Below are 21,250 nucleotides of genomic sequence, written 5' to 3' on the forward strand. Positions count from 1 at the left end.
TGGTGCAACTTCGGAAATTAGTTTGCATGGAGTTACAAAATACAGGCTAAACTGAATTAACAACTTACACTGAGCCAAATCCAAAAATTAGGTGTGACTGATTACTTCAAATGTTTTAAGTTTAAACAAGGCTTTATTTTTTCAGTGCAAGATTTTATTCCAGCACAAAACCACTGGAACTGAACTGAAGCTCCAACAGTGTCAGGAAATATCAGAAAAGCTTTAGATTCCAATGTTGACTCAGTGGAGTCTATAAATCAAACAGCAGAAACAGAAACACAACTATATGCTGAATGACTAAAACTGAACACTGGCTGCTGTTGTGTAATTTTACACTACACTGCATCACTGTGAGGATAATGTATGTGTTTTATCTCATGTTTCTGCTGAACAGAAGAGTCTCTCTACACACAAACTGCTGCTGCTTCAACTTCTGGATCATCAGGACACAGCTCATCGTCTCTCAGCTCCTTACAAAGACCTTCATCACCATCTTTAGAGAGAAAAACAAAGAACTCAGCCAGTATGTGTTGACTTTGATACAAACTGCGTTTAGGACAATACTGCTGAATGTAGCATGGACTGGCTACAATCCTCTACTCACTCCAGACTCTCCAGTCTACAGTCTGGACTCTCCAGAAAACCACACAGCTGCTTCACTCCTGAATCCTTCAGGTTGTTGTTAGTCAGGTCCAGATGTTTCAGATGGGAGGGGTTGGACTTCAGAGCTGGTCCCAGAGAATCCCAGCTGATCTCTGACAACCTGCAGCTACTCAATCTGAACAAAGAATAAATGATATAGATCAAATTTAATCTCACATGTTAGAGTGACTTTGTCCTGTTATTGTGGATCTCCATAATGTCTTCTATAGACAGTAATGTGTGACAGTGTGAGGTGTGTGAGCTCCTTCCAGCAGCTGTGGTTCAGAGAGAATAGACTGATACATGGATCACAGCAGGTTTGACTCCAAATTAAATGTGACTGAATGATGATGAAACAGCAGGTAGCTCAGACACTAAACACACCTTAAACACCTGCATCTGAACACATGATCTCATCTGTGTGTGTTGACCAGGAATGAAGCACCAATGAACAATAAAGTTAAATAAGAAAATTAATTAAATTTAGTTGTTGATTAAACATATCAGACATACAGTACAACTCAACGAACTCACTCCAGAGTCTCCAGTCTACAGTCTGGACTCTCCAGAAAACCACACAGCTGCTTCACTCCTGAATCCTTTATGTTGTTCATACTCAGGTCCAGATGTTTCAGATGGGAGGGGTTGGACTTCAGAGCTGGTCCCAGAGAATCACAGCTGATCTCTGACAAACTGCATTCACTCAATCTGGATGAACAATAAACTATGTAAATTAAATCATGAATAATTCATTCAGATGTTTTCAGGTTTTAAATGTGTATGTCAACGTTACTTCATTGACTTTAACAACCAACAGTGGACATTTTCTACGGTTTCTGCTACAAACACATATCTTGAACTAAAGAACGTTTACAGGAGGATTTTATGGAGGAAAGTTCTGGATGAACATGAATTAGATTCAGTTGGTGATTAAACATATCAGATCTACAACAGTAACAGACAGTGAACTCACTCCAGAGTCTCCAGTCTACAGTCTGGACTCTCCAGAAAACCACACAGCTGCTTCACTCCTGAATCCTTCAGGTTGTTGATCCTCAGGTCCAGATGTTTCAGATGGGAGGGGTTGGACATCAGAGCTGGTCCCAGAGAATCACAGCTGATCTCTGACAACCTGCAGGCCCACAATCTGAACGAAGAAAAGAAGATGTAGATAAAAATCCAATCAGACATGGTAACCCTAACCCTGAATGATGATGAAGCCCAGGCTGTAAATTGACATAATTTAAAAGACTATCCTCTTAAAATAATCTATTTTATTTGTGAAAGAAAAAACAATTCATTAAAAAAAGTCATTGAGCAGTCATTAAAATTCTAAAAGCAATTTATTTTATTTTGGAATAAATAGTTGCTTTACAAATAATTACTTTTATTTTGAAATAAATAATTCTTTGAAATTCATTATATGCACTAAAACTATTAGAGAGTGTTAAAATGGAGAAAAGGAGAAATAGAGAGAAAAAGAAAAAAAGAGTTGCTGTAGAGGGCTACGTAGAACGACCTTCTCAATTAGCCAATCAGTGCACCTCGTGCGTCCCAGGTGATCAACCTTGTTGGTTGCAGCCATGTTCATGGTTGCTGCTTCATGCGTTGTCTGATCCAAACGAAAATAAAACCTGTTATCATCCACGGGGTAAATAATGTTTTAAACTGAGTTGGAATAATTTTTGATGATGTTAAGCACTGGTTGACCGGTATATTGTTAACATTTAAACTTTGTAGAGCAGTGTGAGATTTCTGCCGACTGGGCGAGGGTAATTGCTGGAACACTCGTTCCTTAATTGATCACTCGGTGAGTGAAAAAACACTCTTTAACCCGTTTGGTTGATTATAATGTACTTTATATTCATTTGTTACTTGTTTGGTTGATTGTGAATCGGCTGAAAGTTATATTAATTAGCGCAACAGCCATGAAAGGAAAAAAGGTGCTAATGGTGCTATAGCCACCTGAGATTGTATTGTGATGCTAATGGAGCATTGACTTGAGCTTAGCAGCTTAGGTTGTTGGTGTCACATCCAAATGGCCTAATCAATTCAGTGTTGTTCATTGTGATTTACTAAGGAATATTTTTCTAAGCTGTTGTTCACTACATATGTTGAAAATAAAGATATTGGTGAGACTGCTTAATGTAAGTGTGTGCTTGTGGTACTTAAAGAGGTAAATATTTAGTGCAGTTTGTCACTGTTATCAGTGCAAAGAGAGACAATTAAGCACGTTAGGCCTTAATGCCTGTAGATGACATGGGTTTTCTGAATTTAATGCAGTTTTTTACCAAATTAAAGGGTACTATGCAATATTTTTTTTTTATTTAGAAAAATTGTCATTTCTGTTACTAACGTAACTAAAACTATTTCTTGAAACTTGAAAGTTATTAATGTAACTGCAGTACTTGAATATAAAAGCACTTTGTATTTATAAATTTTATGTATTTATAGTTTCACAACTACAAATTAATACTTGAAATCTCGAACTGAAGATAGATTAGATTTTTGTTGTACAACTAAACCTTTTGAGAACATGATTTAAACTGGTTAATGCAATTGAGTATTGTTAATTGGTGATAATCAATATGCTATTTGGATCTGCTTTGACCTCCCTCTAGGTCAGGGTTTTTTTTTTTTTTCTGTGACTTCATTTGATGAAGTCCCAGCCACGGTCCACCGTCTATCGTGGAGTTTCCAGCTGGGTTCATGTGAGGTTTCCAGAGATCCAAAGAGACTGCATCCAGAGTCCATAGATTCCCAGTGTGAACTGGGTGGTGAGCCACATCGAAACTACTGACATTGAACTGAGAGTGGTGAAGGATTCCTTCATTCCTCCTTCCTCATGGACTGTGTGGTAGAACAAAATAAAAAAACACTGATACACCGAAACACTTGACATGGATCTGAAGAAAAAATGCCCCAACACTAACTTTGGGACAGAGGGTTTTATTTTGCTGGCTTTTATTATTTTAGTTTGTTATTTTTTATTGAATGCCTTTCCCCAAACTGTTGTATTTTCATTGTGTTATTGGTTATTAATAACAAGTGGCCACACAAAAAATTCAAACCATTGTTGCTTGTGTCTCTTGATTACTCAACAACAAAGACAAGCTTACAAGCTTATAGTCTTCTAGTACTGGTCCATCTACTAACATTAACTATTACTCACCTGTGCTCTTTTATCACATCGTAACAAGGGTTACAGATTGGGCAAGCCAGCCAGGAGAGCTGTGTGGAGTGTGTTGAGTTTATTTTGTGTGTACAAGTTGCTGAAATTAAAGGTAGGTTCCCAAAAATAAATACGGAAAAATGGAAAAAGTAATGCAGGAATCAGTTGCAATTACCTGCTATGTAGTGGTTAGTGGATTAACTGAGACAGATAGTGATGATGAAGTATCTACTTACCTTCAGAAATATGGTTCAATCAAATGTTTTCTTTGCATAGATGATCCCAAATCAGATTTCCACAGACACATCATTGTGGAGTTCACACATAGCACTATGGAAGCTTAAGAGCTCCTGTTGCCCCTTAAGCTTCAAAGCCCCACCCAGACCAGCATGAAGTGAAGAGCTTGGCAAGTGTTTACACACTAGATGCCCGAAGCAAAGCTACCAAAACATACATGGAACAACTTTGTGACATTGCCAAGCTGAGTGGAACATCATTAGAGCAAATGCTGAAAGAAGAGCTGGCACATCTTGCTTTGTCTACAGCTAGCACACTGTCCTCTTCTCCTCAGCTTCACCAAGATTCCTCTCCTGAGCAGAGCCCACTCTCCCAAACGGAACCACCTCACCAGGAAAATGTCTCATCCTCTTTATGCCCTTCTTCCATTGACCCATCTGATCTTGCAGCTAGGAAATCTTCTCACGATGAGGGTCAGCCTCATACCTCTTCGAACCTCACAAAAACCCTGACCGAGTCAACCTTGTCGGCGACTCCTCCAGTTGTTACTTGTAGCACAACCCAGTACACCATCGACTTGAATCCCCCTAGCATTCAACGAGTGGTAGTTGAACACATTGTCCGCAGCAGTGGAAGCCCATCACACCTTGCTATACCAGGTAGGCTTCGAGCTTTCTCAGGGAGATATCCATGTCCTAATATCGAAGCGGATTTCGACACATGGCGTACCAGTGTTGAATTTCTCATGAAAGATCCCTCAGACTCTGACTCTCACTGCACACATTGCATCCTCGACAGTCTCCTCCCTCCTTCGTCTGAGATGACTAAGCATCTTGGCCCACATGCTTAACCTTTGGCCTATGTTGAACTACTGGACTCTACCTATGTAACAGTTGAAGATGGCGATGAACTATATGCCAGATTCATGATTACACTTCAAAATGATGGGGAGAAGCCATGTGCTTTTCTGCAGAGGATGCATGTGGCACTGAGCACAACTATGAGACGTGGTGGTGTGTCCTCTCATGACTTCGACCAGCAGCTTTTAAAGCAGTTCTGTCGCGGCTGCTGGGAAAATTCCTTAATAGTCGACCTCCAGCTTGAACAAAGGAAGAGGAATCCGCCTTTTGCAGCCCTTTGCAGAACTGTTGCTGCTATTAAGGACAGAAGAGGATAAACAGGCGGTGAAAATGAGTCGCATGAAGCAGCATCTGGGAAGCACCAAGCCTGCTTATAGTGCCAGTAAACAGCGTGTTACGTCTCATCTTCAAACAGCACATGCCGTTACTGATTCTGATTATTGCACTGAAGTTGAGACGCTGAGGAAACACATGTCAGACATTAGTGCCCAGCTTAATAGCTTGACAATTGAGAGTCAAAAACAGAAGTTGCCCAAACAGAAAACAAAGTCCCTGGCTTCTATTGCCAAAGCCGAGGCCCACCTCATAAAAAAGAAAGGAACTACTCAGCAGAACCCCACTATCAAAATGAGCAGCAAATTACGCCCTTGGTACTGCTTCCAGTGTGGGGAAGATGGTCATTTCGTCTCATTGTGTGACAATGAGTCAAATCCTTCCCTCGTAGCAGCAAAGAAAAAACAGCTGAGAGAAAGGCCAGCTGCATGGGAATCCTCCAATCCCCTTGGCAATCAGACACATTTAAACGGATATCTGCTCCCATAGAGGGACATATGGGAGTCACACCTGCCAAATCCAGTCCCACAGTTGAAAAACCTGCCTGGAAGAGAGCGCAAAATAAGAGGAAACCCATTTAAATGGAGTTCTCCATACAGGTTGATTGTGGAACAGTTAGAGTATGATGTGTGTTCTGATAAAAATGCTGTGACTAAAACAGCTTTCCCAATTTTTATGTCGAATACAACAGGCATATGGTCTAAAACTGCAGTATCACACACTTCTAAGTTACCAAGAGTCAAACCATGTGTTAAAAAAAGAGAGTAGGCACATGTTGTTGTGTAGGAGCAGACACTTTCTGTACAAGATTAAAAGAGTCAATGAGATTTCAAAAGTCTTTGGCCAACAGCTTCCCAGGACAACACACGCAGATAATAAAATTCACGACTATTCAAATCTGATCATATTTAGACACCAGCCCTTCCAAGAACTATATGTTATACTGTTGAACTGTATGTGGTCTGTATATGACAAAAAACAGTACCAGGAGCTCAGAACCAAGCTCAAATATGCTCATCTCAAGACCGGAATAAAATGTTGTCAGTGTGACCACAAAACTTCGTGACAATTGTTGAACATTTGAAAGTGTTTGGTGATGATACACTGGCAGGAAGCTGACATTTTCTGCTAAAAAAAAAGACTTTTACAGATTTGTGGAGGAAATTTCTGAATGAACATGAAATAGATTCAGTTGGTGATTAAACATATCAGATCTCAGTAACAGACAGTGAACTGACCTCAGAGTCTCCAGTCTACAGTCTGGACTCTCCAGAAAACCACACAGCTGCTTCACTCCTGAATCCTTCAGGTTGTTGTTACTCAGGTCCAGATGTTTCAGATGGGAGGGGTTGGACGTCAGAGCTGCGACCAGAGAATCACAGCTGATGTCTGACAAACTGCAGCTCCTCAACCTGAATAAAAAATAGAATATGTACATTAAATCCTGAATAATTCAATCATACGTGTTCAGGTTTTAAATGTTCAGCTCAACATTACTGTGTCCTAACAGCCTTTAAGCTTCATTGACTTTAACAACTAACAGTGGACATTTTCTACAGCTTCTACTACAAACACTGGTCTTGAACTAAAGGACATTTACAGGAGGAATTTATGGAGGAAAGTTCTGGATGAACATGAATTAGATTCAGTTGGTGATAAAACATATCAGATCTACAACAGTAACAGACAGTGAACTGACCTCAGAGTCTCCAGTCTACAGTCTGGACTCTCCAGAAAACCACACAGCTGCTTCACTCCTAAATCCTTCAGGTCGTTGTTAGTCAGGTCCAGATGTTTCAGATGGGAGGGGTTGGACTTCAGAGCTAAGACCAGAGAATCACAGCTGATCTCTGACAACCTGCAGCTCCACAAACTGAAAAAAGAAGAGAAGATGTAGATAACAATAATAATAATGTAGCTTAGATTAAATCTAATCAGACATGTCTGACTGACTCTGTTCTTGTGTTATTGTGGATCTCCATCATGTCTTCTACAGACATCATCATTTTCTGCCTAAACCCAGTAACAGTTGCTAATTCCCGGGTCCAGGCTAAAAACCAGAAGAGACTGAGCCTTTGTTGTCAGAGACCCTCGACTCTGGAAATGAGCTCAACCTTTAGTCAGATGAAAATGAGCAGAAGAAGCTGCTGTAGTTCAAACGTCACTGATCGAAGATCTCTTCATATACTCCACAGAGTGGGAATCTTTCAGGAACAAAACTCTTTTCTGGCTCTAAACCACCAACACTAGGACTGGTCTCACCTGCCTTCTTTCTGCAGTCATTCCAACAGAGTCCTGTTTCTTCTCCAGCTTCTGTTTGAAATCCTCACACTGAGCCTGAATCCTGCTTTGTTGGGATGTTTGGGCCTGTGTTAGGCTGCTGTTCAGGACTCTGCTTTAACACACACCTCACCACAGCAGCTTTGTGGCTTGTCTCTGTAGCAGCCATGTCAGCTTCTGATCCATTAACATCATCACAGCTCCTAACTTCACCTTCGTCCAGTTTTCCATTCATGTCTTTCTCTTCTTTCTCTGACCTGTCTCTCTCTCAGACTCTCTGAAGCCTGTTTTTATCTGCTATCATCAGATCTTCAACAGCCTCATTCACATCCTCACACACTCTACAGTCTCATCATTCCTGACTTCATCTTCACTGACTGATGGAGCACAACATGAACCTGTGGAGGCTCACATCATCTCCCCGTCATGACTCCACTTCTGTCCCCTTTAAATGAACCCTGCTCAAGTCTTTCACTTCTATTTGGAGCCACAAGGAAAAACTATTGTTCAATATTATTTGAAGAAACTTCTTCAGATTTGTCGTCATGGAAATACTGAACATTTATCAGCTGAAGAACATTTGACACATCACTCAATGAATGGAATAAATAAAATCTACAACGGCTCCAGTCAGTGAACTGACCTCAGAGTCTCCAGTCTACAGTTTGGACTCTCCAGTCCAGCAGACAGATGCTTCATTAATGAATCTTTTAAGTTATTTCCACTAAGGTCCAGTTCTGTCAGATAGGAAGGGTTTGACTTCAGGGCTGAGGACACAACCTCACAGTGAGTCTCCACATCCAGTTAATCTGTGATTAGAAAACATATAAATCTATTGTTAAATCAGATCATTTACATTTGAAATCCAGACTGAATGAATACAACAACTCTATATTTGATCAACTACATATAAGTGCTGCTGTTTGTTCATGTCAACAAACTTACTGATGGAGTTCTACAAGGTCTGTGCTACTGGTGGTACTGTGATAAATGTTGGGGTAATGGTTCTACCTGTAAGGTTAGGCTTAATTGATTCATGCTGCTCCAACAATTGGACATAAAATCGTCTACTTCTTTCTTCTTGCTATCGATAAACTACATGGAACTACTAATCCAAAAAAGCGTTGAATAAGGTTAGCTGGACTTGTAGAATATCTTGAAGACGTTTCGCCACTCATCCGAGTAGCTTCTTCAGTTCTGATAAACTAGTACTAGAACTATTTCTTCAAGAAATTCTACAAGTCCAGCTGACCTTATTCAATGCTTTTTTGGATTACCATGACCTGGATGACTGAGAACCTTCACAGACATATGCAACTACTAGTTTCAACTTATCGATTCAATTCTATTAATGATCACATCAGGACTCACCGAGCCTTTCTGCAGTTCCTCACAGCTGGGATCAGTCTTCGTCGTCCCTCCTCTGATGTGTTGTACTTCTCCAGGTGAAACTCTTCCAGAACCTCCTCTGACATCTGCAGCATGTAGGCCAGAGCTGAGCAGTGGATCTCAGAGAGTTCCTTCTTTGATCTGTTCTTTGACTTCAGGAATTTCTTGGATCTCCTGATGAACTGAGAGGTCGTTCATCTCCATCAGACAGTGGAAGATGTTGATGCTTCTGTCAGGAGAGATTTTATCAGTGTTGATCTTCTTCAGGTTGTTGATGGTTCTCTGGATGATTTCTGGACTGTTCTCTATCTGACCCAGCAGACCTCCTAAGAGTCTCTGGTTGGATTCCAGAGAGAGGCCATGAAGAAAGCGAACAAACAGGTCCAGGTGACCATTTTTACTCAGCAGGGATTTCTTCATGGCTCCAAACAGGAAGTCATCCAGAGATAAGACACAGCTGAGCTTCTTTACAAAATAATAATAAATCCTCTGGAGAAAAGACAAATTTGATTTCTTCTCTTGGTATTTGTTTCTCAGGAAATTCCTCACTACCTTTGTGTTCTTGTTGGTGTAACAGTGGAACATGTAGACTGCAGCCAGAAACTCCTGAACGCTCAGATGAACAAAGCAGTAGACTGATTTCTGGAAGATCACACTCTCTCTTTTGAAGATCTCTGTACAAACTCCTACGTACACTGAGGCCTCTGTCACATCCAGACCACAGCGCCCCAGGTCTTCTTGGTAGAACATGATGTTTCCTTCCTCCAGATGTTCAAACGCCAGCCTCCCCAGCTTCAGAAGAACTTCCCTGTCAGCCTCCATCAGCTCCTGTGGACTTGTCTCATGTCCCCCATGGTACTTGTTCTTCTTCCTCTTTGTCTGAACCACCACAAAGTGTGAGTACATGTCAGTCAGGGTCTTGGGCAGCTCTACTCTCGGCTCTGTAGTCAACATGTGTTCCAGAACTGTAGCAGTGATCCAGCAGAAGACTGGGACTCCACACAGGATGTGGAGGCTCCTGGAGGTCTTGATGTGGGAGATGATTGTGCTGGACAGCTCTTCATCACTGAACCTCCTCCTGAAGTACTCCTCCTTCTGGGCGTCAGTGAAGCCTCGTATTTCTGTTACCCTGTCAACACATGTAAGAGGGATCTGATTGGCTGCTGCAGGTCTGGAAGTGATCCAGACCAGAGCCGAGGGAAGCAGGTTCCCCTTGATGAGGTTTGTCAGCAGCACGTTGACTGATGCCTTCTGTGTGACATCAGACACAACCTCACTGTTGTTGAAGTCCAATGAAAGTCTGCTTTCATCCAGGCCGTCAAAGATGAACAAAGGTTTCCAGACAGCCAGCTGCTCTGCTGTGACCTTCTGTAATGTTGGATGGAAAACATGGAGCAGCCTGAGAAGACTGTACTGCTCATCTTTGATCAAGTTCAGCTCCCTGAACGAAAGCACAATCACCACACTGACATCTTGGTTTTCCAAACCCTCTGCCCAATCCAGAGTGAACTTCTGCACTGAGAAGGTTTTTCCAACACCAGCCACGCCGTAGGTCAGAACCACTCTGATGTGTCTCTGTTGGTCAGGTAAGGCTTTAAAGATGTCCTGGCACCTGATTGGAGTGTCATGGAGGGCCTCCATCTTGGAAGCTGTCTCAAGCTGGTTCACCTCATGTTGGGTATTAACCTCTTCACTCTGTCCCTCTGTGATGTAGAGCTCAGTGTAGATCCTGTTGAGGAGGGTTCCTCTTCCTCTCAAATCAGTTCCTTCAGTCACATGTTCACATCTCCTCTTCAGACTGATCTTATGTTCACCTAAAACCTTGTGCAGATGAGCGTCCGCTGGAAAAAAAGGAACAGATGTGAGACAGAAAGAAAACAGTCATCCTTGTTTGAATCCACAAAGAACAGAAAATTTACTTTAAATGAGTTTTTTCTTCTTACAATGAAACATTTTTGTTGGAAACATTAGTAGCTCGTCTGCAGCTCTTTATCTAACAGCTCACTGTTGTTGTTGGGCAGCACGGTGTCTTGGTGGTTCCATTTAGAATGATTTTTATAATGATCTTAAATCCCAATGATGCAGAACACAACAATGTGTCTGGATGAAATCAACAGGTTTCCAGTTATGAGTCCATCAGCAGACAGATGTACAGTCTTACTTGATCTGGGTCTTTGTCCACACTGGGGACAGGAGGAGTGTCCTGATGAAGCAGACTGGTCCCAGTATGAGGTGATGCACTGTCTGCAGAACCAGTGTCCACAGCTGCTAGAGACTGGATCCTTCAGGACATCCTGACACAAAGCACAGCAGGACAACTGCTCCTCCACAGAAACATGACTCCTCTTCCTCTCTCTGCCAACACATTTCTTCATCACTAACATCATTTACACATTGTTGGTGAAACATATCAACATTTGACATCAATGTCCAGAAGCAGAGACTCCACAGTAAAAGCCTTCCATCAAAGAGAGCTGGTTCTGTCCTTCACTGTTTCAGCTTGGGTTAGTTCAGTCTGAACTGAGCTTAGAAGAGTCTAACAAGTGTTTCTGATATTGAACTGGACTGATAGGGAGGACTGATCAGATAAAGATCACACTCTAACTATACTGGCTAGTTGCTACACACTGACTATGGGAGGAGGAGAAAACTTTAGTTCAGTCCATCCACTAGTAGCCAGCTGGAAATCTGTGAACACTTCAACATTAGGACAAATATATCTGAATATTGATGAGTGGACATTCTGAAATGGAGGTTCTCAGGTGTTTTACGACAGAAATACCATCAGTACTTCCTGGTTCTAAAACCCAGACTGGGATCTTACCTACCTGCACTAAATCATCTGCATCATGACTATAAATCTTTCAGCAGAACATTTCTGCTTCATCCAAAAATCATCATCTTCCATCAGGTCAGTTTACAGTACAAACAGTCTCTTACTTTGTGTCTGAGGGTCCAGGTTCTTCATTGAAGAGTGGAGGTTTATTTCTGGACCTGTCACTCTCCATAGACAGACAGCTAGATGCTCTAGACTCTGCTCCATCCTTCTGTTCCTCCATCTTCTGGACTTCATTCAGTCTGAGAGTAAAACCAGTAACACTCAGTGAGTTTACAGCAACTTCAGTTACACTCAGTCTCCTCCAATCAGATGATTTCTTTATTCAACCAGAAACTTCTAAAACCCCTTTAAACCACTCTGATGAACTTTATGAGCTCAATGATCATATGATATGATATGATATGATATGATATGATATGATATGATATGATATGATATGATATGAAGAATGGATCCACTAAGCTTTGAGCCGGGTATTTACCCAGTCTGTGTCCAGACTTCATGAGCTTGGACTTGGTTTTCGTCTCCTCATTGCCTCTTTCCTCTGTTCTCTCCCCTCTTGTTCCTTTTCATCTGTCCCTCCCTGAGCTCAGTCTTCATCTCCAATGTAACGCTGCTCACACTCTGAACTGAGACTTGTCGTCATCCTGCAACAAATCTTGTCCAACCTGCTCTGCTCTGTCTAGTTCAAATACATTCCTTTCTGCTAAAGACTCATGGGAGGTGGAGTTATTAAATGTTTACTTTTTTTTTCTTTTTTCATTTTACTAAATTACCAAGGAATTCAGATTTTCCTTTCCAGCGGAGTAATAAATATACATTTTTGAGTGGGTTCAGAAAACCACAGGAACATGTTTTGCTGACTAAACACTTCTAGATCATATTAGTTCATGTTAAAAACCTGAGGGAACTACAGTAACCTGTATCCTGGCAGAGAAATACTTGTACATCGACTAAAACTGAATAATGAGAAGTCTCAGAATGCAACTTCTTATTTGTTCCTGATTTACACCTCCACATTAACCTTTGGTTGATGATATATACAAATCCCTGTCATTTTTTTTTCAAAATAAATAAATAAATAAAATGATTCCAACTGTTCTTTTAGATCATTTCACACTAAACACCGTTACAGACGTTTGTAGCAGTTCTCTTACTTTGTGTCTGAGTCTGGAGGATGAAGTCTGGACTCTTCATAGACAGACATCTGGATCCTAGAGACTCTGCTCTGTCCTTCTTGTCCTCCTCTAATGGAGTCAGTCTGACAGATAAACCAGCCACACAGAGCAAAAGAATCAGGACCAACAGGTTGTTCAAGAGACACACATAGAGAACAACAAGAAAACAACACACACACACTTTACTTTCTGTTTCTTTCACGCAGTCTTTTTTCCCTTCACAGCCCACAAAGAGAAAACGGACTGGAGTGATAATAATGTCATGTCAACACTCACCCTGTCTCATTGTTCAACCTTCTTCTGTCCACTTCAAATAAACTCTGAGCTGAGTTCAGAGTTCTCTTCTTTTTCTCATTGAACTTGATCACCTGCTCAGGTTAGCTCCTCCCCTCTCCATGTACAGTAAATCATCAGAGTTTATCTGTGAGGATCAGACTCTTTACATGATGTGTTTAGTCTCAGACTGAACTAAAAGTGTTTTAATAAAGATGTTGTTCTCTGTCTCGTTGTTGTGTTACTTACCTATGTTACCCACTTTCCTTGTTTCCACGTTCTTTGTATCCTTGCCATGCCATGTCATGATTCCTTTTGGTTCTTGGATTTTCCTGCCTTGCCTGCAAAACCTTTTGTTGGATTTTTGTTTGTTTTCATTAAATACTTTTTGTTTGAAACCTGACCTCATCTTTAGTCCTGCACTTGGGTCCTCACTTCAACACCATTCAACCCTGACAGTTCCCCCAGCAGACCACAGCAGAGAAAAGGGTTCTGGCCACAACAGACTGGCAGAAGATCTCCAGCATCTTACTGCACACGTTGAAGGATCTCAGCTTCCTCAGGAAGTAGAGTCTCTGCAGGCCTTCTAGGACACAGCTGTACTGTTGGTCCTCCAATTCAGTCTGTTATTGATGGTCAGGGTTAGGGTTGGTGACTGACTTCAGGAGGAAGTCAGTCACCATCTCTTTGGTTTTGTCCACGTTAAGCAGCAGGTGATTACTTCCAGCCCACCCCACAAATTCGTCCAGCAGCAGCATGTCAGCAGCCACCTTGGCGTCAGCTGATGGGGGGATGTAAATATTGATCACAATGGCGGCCGTGAACTCCCTCTGCAAATAATAAGGATGTAACCCTACAGCCTGCAGTTCCACGTTTGGGGTACAGAGATGTTGTTTCACTCAGATGTGTCCAGGGTTGCACCACCATTCATTCACGTACAGCGCCAACCCTCCTCCCTTCTTACTGCTAGAAGTCACGCCTCTCTCCGCCCCCACAGGTACAAAGCCAGGTGTTGCAATGCTTCAGTCTGGGGTGTGAGAGTGGATCATTAAAGTCTGTCTAAATCTCTATAAAACACAATAAGCTGCACTTGACTGCATTCATAAAAAACATTGCTGCACAGTATTTAATGCCAGTGGGGCAAAAAGGTAAAAATAGAAACACAAACAGTGAGAAAAGTGAATAAAACACACAAAGCACGCACTCAGGAGCTGCTGCAACAGGCGTCGCTTACCACGGTGCCAAGCGCACAAGATTAGTCTGTTGATGCATCATAAAAAAGAACTAATTTAAACATGTTCTCTTAATGTTCCAGAGATGTCAGATAGGAACCACATTACAGGTTAAAATCTGTTCAACGTGAAACTATATTTAAAGTGAGAGCAGCAGTTAAACTGTGTTTAATTTAGTTTCATCTTGTTTATTCCTCTAGAGATAGAGATTCATTTCTTCTAAAAGATTCTGTCTGTACAGCCATCTCCTCACATGCGTCCAAATAAAACTTCATATCTGAGCATGACAGATTTTAATTCTATTTACTCTTTGTTGAAACATTTCCAGCTCTGATATTAGCGACTTTCCCCTGAAGCCAGCTGATGTTTCTTTGAACACAAAACTATGTCCGTGTGTGTCACCTTGTATCAAAGAGCTTGTGTTGAGTCCGTCTGCTGGTTGCTGTTGTTTGGAGACCTCTGGTGGTGATGGACAGAACTGCAGTCTGGTTTCTCACCTCAACCACTTTAATGGAGGTGTTTTCACACAGCCTCACAGAAAACTGAAATCCTCACTGAGAACAAGACACCAGTTTGATGTCAGTGACTTGAATCCTAACCCTGACCTGGAGGTGGAGCTGAAAAAATGATGATGGACCGACTGAGCTCCTGTGGTTCCTCTGGTCCAGTGTACCTTCCTCCAGATGTTTGGTACCCTCAGTCTTCTCTGATCAACTGTGGGCTCTGATCTTGTTGGTTTCCAGTAAACTTTCATTTCCTGGGACTTTCTGGAAACGACACTTTTAGTTTCACTTTTTCCAGACAGTCAGCTAACCACAGAGGCGACCGGCACACTGTTTTAAAGCCAGTGAAATGAGAAAATTAACACAGGTATCATTATTATCATGGTATTGTTGAAATTTGGTCAAAATATTGAAAAAAAAGTACTTGTATACACACTGAAGTGATTTACCAAATTTTATTTTGAAAAAACAAATAAAACACCAACAAAAGAAAATATTGTCTGCTGTACCACACTCCCACCACTAGTGGCAAGTAGAGAGCAAAACATGTCTTATGCACATTTCCATATTTTGCCAACTTGTGAGCCAAAAAAGCATTAGGCATATCAGGGGAGTCTCCTCAGCTAGTTTAAATGAAAATCTCTGTGGGGTCCACGATTTAGGGCCCCACACAGTGTTGGTGTGTTCCGGGTGACAGAGCCCCAGTAAGTAGTAAATATGAGTTACTCACTCACACACACACACACACACACACACACACACACACACACGGCCATCTTTGTGAGGACACTCATTGGCATAATGCGTTCCCTAGCCCCTTACCTTAACCCTACCCATCTCAACTAAATGCCTAACACTGACCATAACCTAATTGTAACCTTTACCCTAAAACAGCCAAAAAGTGAGGACTGGCCAAAATGTCCTCACTTTACACAAATGCTCTCAATCTGACGGTATGAAACTTAAACTGGTTCTCGGAAAGATAGCTATACAGTGGACAGACCAACAGACCAGACATGCATAATTAAGTGGCAGCGTTTTGACATTTGACAGACAAACCAGGGCAGTCTCCACTATTAAGTCCCCACATCATGCATTCTGCTACAAGTTCATTTATCTTAACACTCCCTGTATGGTTGTGGGTGGTGTTCACGTGTTACCTGCAGAGCTTTTTTACTCTGAGTTTTCGGAGCACCTTTGTGCACCTGCGTCTGAGGGAGTGAGGGCTGAAATGACCCCATCACTGTGAATTATTAAAAGAGCTGTTATCAAACACAGTTTTAACGGTAATACTAACTAATTTTACCACAGTTTATCATCATACCGATAATCATTGCACCCCTTTTTCCCACTAAACCTAAATATACATCTACTGCCACATCCCTGGAACAGAGCATGAAGTAGTGAAGGAGGTGAAGATGGACTCGGTGATGCAGGTGTAGGAGTGCACCATCATTCTCTTTGGCAAGTTAAACTACTTACACCAGGACAAAAGACAATCAATCTCCCAACTGGTTTCCCAGTTTCCCCATTTGATGAATACTTCAGGGACCTCTAACACATCCTGACCACCCTACACACTGATGTCACATCTTGAACCACCTGTAATACCTTTATTAGATTTATTAGACTCCCGACAGTCAGATGAGACTGACGAAGACGCTTGGATGAAACACCTTTGAGAAAACGTCCGGTTCTCTTTGTTTTACCTTTTATCAACAAGAATACACCAATAACATCACATGTAAATGAGCAAGAATATACAGAGAAACTGTCACTGGAACAGCTCATCCTCTCTCAGCTCAAACACCGTTCACAAAGATCAAAACCTCCATCTGCAGAGAGAAGAAGAAAGAACAGAGGAGATAAATGAGTGTTTCCAGAGACTCCCTTCATCTTTTCTGACAATGCTGATTAACATAGAATGGACTGACTGGAACCCTCTACTCACTTCAGAGCTTCCAGTCTACAGTCTGGACTCTTCTTAAGATCAAGAAGCTGCTTCACGCCTGATTCCTTTAGGTTGTAGTTGAAGCTCAGGTCCAGATGTTTCAGATGGGAGGGGTTGGACTTCAGAGCTGAGACCAGAGAATCACAGCTGATCTCTGACAAACTGCAGCCACTCAATCTGGATAAAGAATAAAAGATGTAGATTAAATCTCCTCAGACATGATTGACTGACTTTTTCTTTGTGTTACTGTGGATCTTCACTGTCTTCTACAGACAGTAATATGTGACAGTGTAAGAGATGTGTGTCAGGAATGGTAGGTTGTATGATAGAACCCAGGTGCAGGATGTAAATGATGAGGCAGGGGATTGAAGCAGAGAGTACACAGAAGCCAACTCCAAAACACAAAGTGAAAAGAATAGAAGCCTAAGGCATAGCATGGAGACTAAATGAGTAAAACGATACAACAGGGAACATAGGGGAAGGCAGGGCTGCATGTACACAAGAGGGCAGAGGGTGATGAGACACAGGAGAAACCAATAAGCAATCCAAGAAAAATGCAAGGAGGAACACCAGACAGGAAACCAAGAAACTTAAAATAAACCAGGAAACTGAAAACCTGTTGACAGGAAAAATGATAAAGACACAGAACAATGACAGCGTGAGGTGTGTGAGCTCCTTCCAGCAGCTGTGGTTCCGAGAGAATGGACTGATACATGGATCACAGCAGGTTTGACTCTAAATGAAATGTGAGTGAATGATGATGAAACAGCAGGAAGCTCAGACACTAAACACACCTCAAACACCTGCATCTGAACACATGATCTCATCTGTGTGTGTTGAGCAGGAATGAAGCATCAACATTATTCAGTTATTGAAATGTCAACAATAACATTATATAAGACAATAAATTCAGTTGAATTATCAGAACTACAACAATAACAGACAGTGAACTGACCCCAGAGTCTCCAGTCTACAGTCTGGACTCTCCAGAAAACCACACAACTGCTTCACTCCTGAATCCTTCAGGTTGTTTCCACTCAGGTCCAGATGTTTCAGATGGGAGGGGTTGGACTTCAGAGCTGGTCCCAGAGAATCACAGCTGATCTCTGACAAATTGCAGCTCTTCAACCTGAATAAAGAAAAAAAGGTCTCCTCTGTAAATAGATCTCTGATCTCAATAAGACAAACCTGGTTAAATAAGAATAAAAAATACAAAGTTCATTGTTCTCTATCATTGACACTTTAGAGACTAAACTATTTAAAAAAAAAAAAAAAGACCACTTCATAAATATCATCCAAAAAAGGCCAGTAACTGTTGGGAGTTAAGTTAAAACTGTCCAAAGTTTAGAGTCACCACAACTTTACCATCATATTCATCTCAGCACACAAAGAAAACATGGAGTCTGACCTCAGAGTCTCCAGTCTACAGTCTGGACTCTCCAGAAAACCACACAGCTGCTTCACTCCTGAATCCTTCAGGTTGTTGATACTCAGGTTCAGATGTTTCAGATGGGAGGGGTTGGACTTCAGAGCTGGTCCCAGAGAATCACAGCTGATTTCTGACAACCTGCATCTCCACAAACTGAATAAAGAATAAAAGGTGTGGATAAAAATCATCAATAATTGATCAGTGTGTGAGTTTTTGAGCCTGAACCCACTTGGGGTCCCTGGTAACCATATGATCCATAATATAAATGCATCGACTTCAAATATTGGTCTTTCTTTGATATTGTGCTTTTCGAAAATTGCTGAATCTGATCGAGTACATTAAAAATGTCAAATATCACTACCCTTATTCTAAATGAAATGCTGACATTACATGGTGCATCGTTTTGTGCTATATATACCTACGGCAGCGTGATTGTAGTTTGAAGTTATTATAGACGTATGGTGCATTTCTGGCCACGTAGGTGGATTATGTGGCACTTTGTAACAATTACAAAAACAATCACACCAATTTTATGGGTAATCTTTGACATATGCATTGATGATTTTATGACTGTCCTTTGCACGGTGTCAGGACTTGTTAATGTTTCTGTTTCTAGTTTCTAGTTTCTATGTTTCTAGTTTCTGTTCTGTGCAGGGTCTCTTTTGTTGTCCTCGTCATTTCCCATTGCCTGTGTCTTGCTGTCAGGCTCCACCTCATGTGTATAAGCTATGGTTCTATTCCCCTCAGTGACAGATCATCTTGTCATTCTATAACAGTGTTTGACCAGAAACCTGATTTCGACCTCTGACCTGCCTTGTGATTTTGTGCTTCTGCCTGGTTTTAGAATTTGGACTGAATAAACAGACTCTGGTATTTCCTGAACCCTGACTCTGTACCTGTGTGTAGTGATGGCCACATGACACGTGATTCAAAAAAAGGTTCATCACTCAAAACTTCAGTGACCCAGTGTGCTCCATTAGGACATGTAGTGGGCAACAAAATGTGGTACATTTGAGACATGTCTTATTGCTTCATGTATATGTGGGATTTGATTTGCCATACAGTACACATTCCTGTTTGACTACCCAACATGGATATGTGGTTTAAATATATTAAATACATCGTATACATACAACAATTAAATCAAAAATAAGTAACAACCCTGAGCAGAAATCGAACCCTCGTTCCATTAGTTTTAAGATGTACCACGAGACCTACACATGCAACCACTGTGTCGTTGAAACTTTTTCATTTACATTGGCGCAACACACTAATTTCTACACTTACATCCACTATATTCATTGGCTCTTCGTATTGGTTCAGTTGTGTTTTAGAATATTTTTACTGTCAAACCAAATCTCTCTAGTCTCAGTTATAATTTGCTTCAAACTGGGTTTTGATACTGAATGAAGCAGTTAAGTTGTCCATAAGCCATAAAACATGTGATTTGTCTGAACCAAAACTCTAAACACAAGTCTTACTCAGTCTAACTCACATGGTCCTCTGACAGCCGAGGCTATGGCGGTTGTATCGAGGCTGTGTGTTGAAGGGTGGTTCGGTCACATGACAAGTGATGATTGAAGCAGTTCAAGTGCTTCAAACTCACTCCAGGGATTCATTTGATTCATATAAATCCCCTGGTGGCCCACGAACTGCTTCTATGACTGAAGCACCGGCACACTGCTTGGTTACAGCTTCATGAAATGCCATGTAGGTGTTGGAGCCTCAGGTGTTTGCTGACACATCAGTAGTCTGCTACACGCTATGAAACTTCATGTATTTACACCAAGGTTTATGTTACAGTGGTATCATGGTTTAGTTGTGTCATAGATTCTTAAGTACTAAATGCAACACTGTTTAGTGACAGGGCTTTGATACTGGAAAAAGCAGGAAGTGGTTCATACATCATAAATCATTTGTCTGAACCAAAGTGCACGCCTGAGTCAGAGTGATAAAAATAGGACTGTATAATGCAAATGTCTTTATGACTGCACAGTTGCACTAGAATAATGTATGGTTTCAAGTGGATAAATAATAATAAGAAGAATAAAAACAATAATATTTATTGAATATCATGTTTCTATGTTTCTTATCTGACATGTGGCATTGTATACTCTTCACTTATTGTGCTATGAAACATTTAAATGATGCTGCTACATTTATTAGATGTGCTCTACAAATACAGACTGATGTCATTTTTCACCTGGGACATGCGCAAATTCTTTTGACCTTCTTAAGTAATTTTTCTATTTCTTGCTGTTGTGTATATCTGTCTATAATGATTCTCCACAAAATCCAAAATACATCTCACACCCACAGAATGATACATATGACAAACCAAATTACTCCACAGTCATTAGTCACGTGTCGAACTACACTTTGACACGGGTGAAGAAAAAAAATCTGACATGTGAGAGTACAATACACTTAATTAAAATAAATAAATAAAATAAAGATTTCCTGCAGAAATCCATGCCACATGCCGTAATACAGCCAAAATGACCAACAAGTGTCGCACATATCAGATCTCAGTAACAGACAGTGAACTGACCTCAGAGTCTCCAGTCTACAGTCTGGACTCTCCAGAAAACCACACAGCTGCTTCACTCCTGAATCCTTCAGGTTGTTGTTACTCAGGTGCAGATGTTTCAGATGGGAGGGGTTGGACTTCAGAGCTGGTCCCAGAGAATCACAGCTGATCACTGACAGACTGCAGGTCCACAAACTGAATAAAGAATAAAAGTTGTAGATATAATATATTCAGATGTGTTTGACTGACTTTATCCTGTCATTGTGGATCTTCATCATGTCTTCTTCAGACATCATCGCTTTCTGACTAAACCCAGTAACATGTAACACCAGTTGTAGCATCCCTTCACAGCTTCTCTGTGTATTTTAGAGCAGATGTTAAAGTTTCCATGATGACTTTCAG

The 21,250-nt window shown here is 41.2% G+C and overlaps 1 protein-coding gene across 1 annotated transcript in view; it reads right to left on the minus strand.

Moving 5' to 3' along the window:
* Positions 1 to 21,250, minus strand: part of LOC125003946 — a 45,827-nt gene that overhangs the window by 14,893 nt on the left and 9,684 nt on the right. The window contains 16 exon segments of the mRNA XM_047578213.1: positions 605 to 778; positions 1,177 to 1,350; positions 1,616 to 1,789; positions 6,483 to 6,656; positions 6,944 to 7,108; positions 8,147 to 8,320; positions 8,322 to 8,333; positions 8,896 to 9,074; positions 9,076 to 10,759; positions 11,017 to 11,268; positions 11,854 to 11,991; positions 12,910 to 13,092; positions 16,890 to 17,051; positions 17,830 to 18,018; positions 18,298 to 18,456; positions 20,855 to 21,043. Coding sequence (XP_047434169.1) covers positions 605 to 778; positions 1,177 to 1,350; positions 1,616 to 1,789; positions 6,483 to 6,656; positions 6,944 to 7,108; positions 8,147 to 8,320; positions 8,322 to 8,333; positions 8,896 to 9,074; positions 9,076 to 10,759; positions 11,017 to 11,268; positions 11,854 to 11,991; positions 12,910 to 13,092; positions 16,890 to 17,051; positions 17,830 to 18,018; positions 18,298 to 18,456; positions 20,855 to 21,043 — 4,182 coding nt within the window.

The sequence above is a fragment of the Mugil cephalus genome, chromosome 2 (assembly GCF_022458985.1).
Source record: "Mugil cephalus isolate CIBA_MC_2020 chromosome 2, CIBA_Mcephalus_1.1, whole genome shotgun sequence".
Lineage (NCBI taxonomy): Eukaryota > Metazoa > Chordata > Actinopteri > Mugiliformes > Mugilidae > Mugil > Mugil cephalus.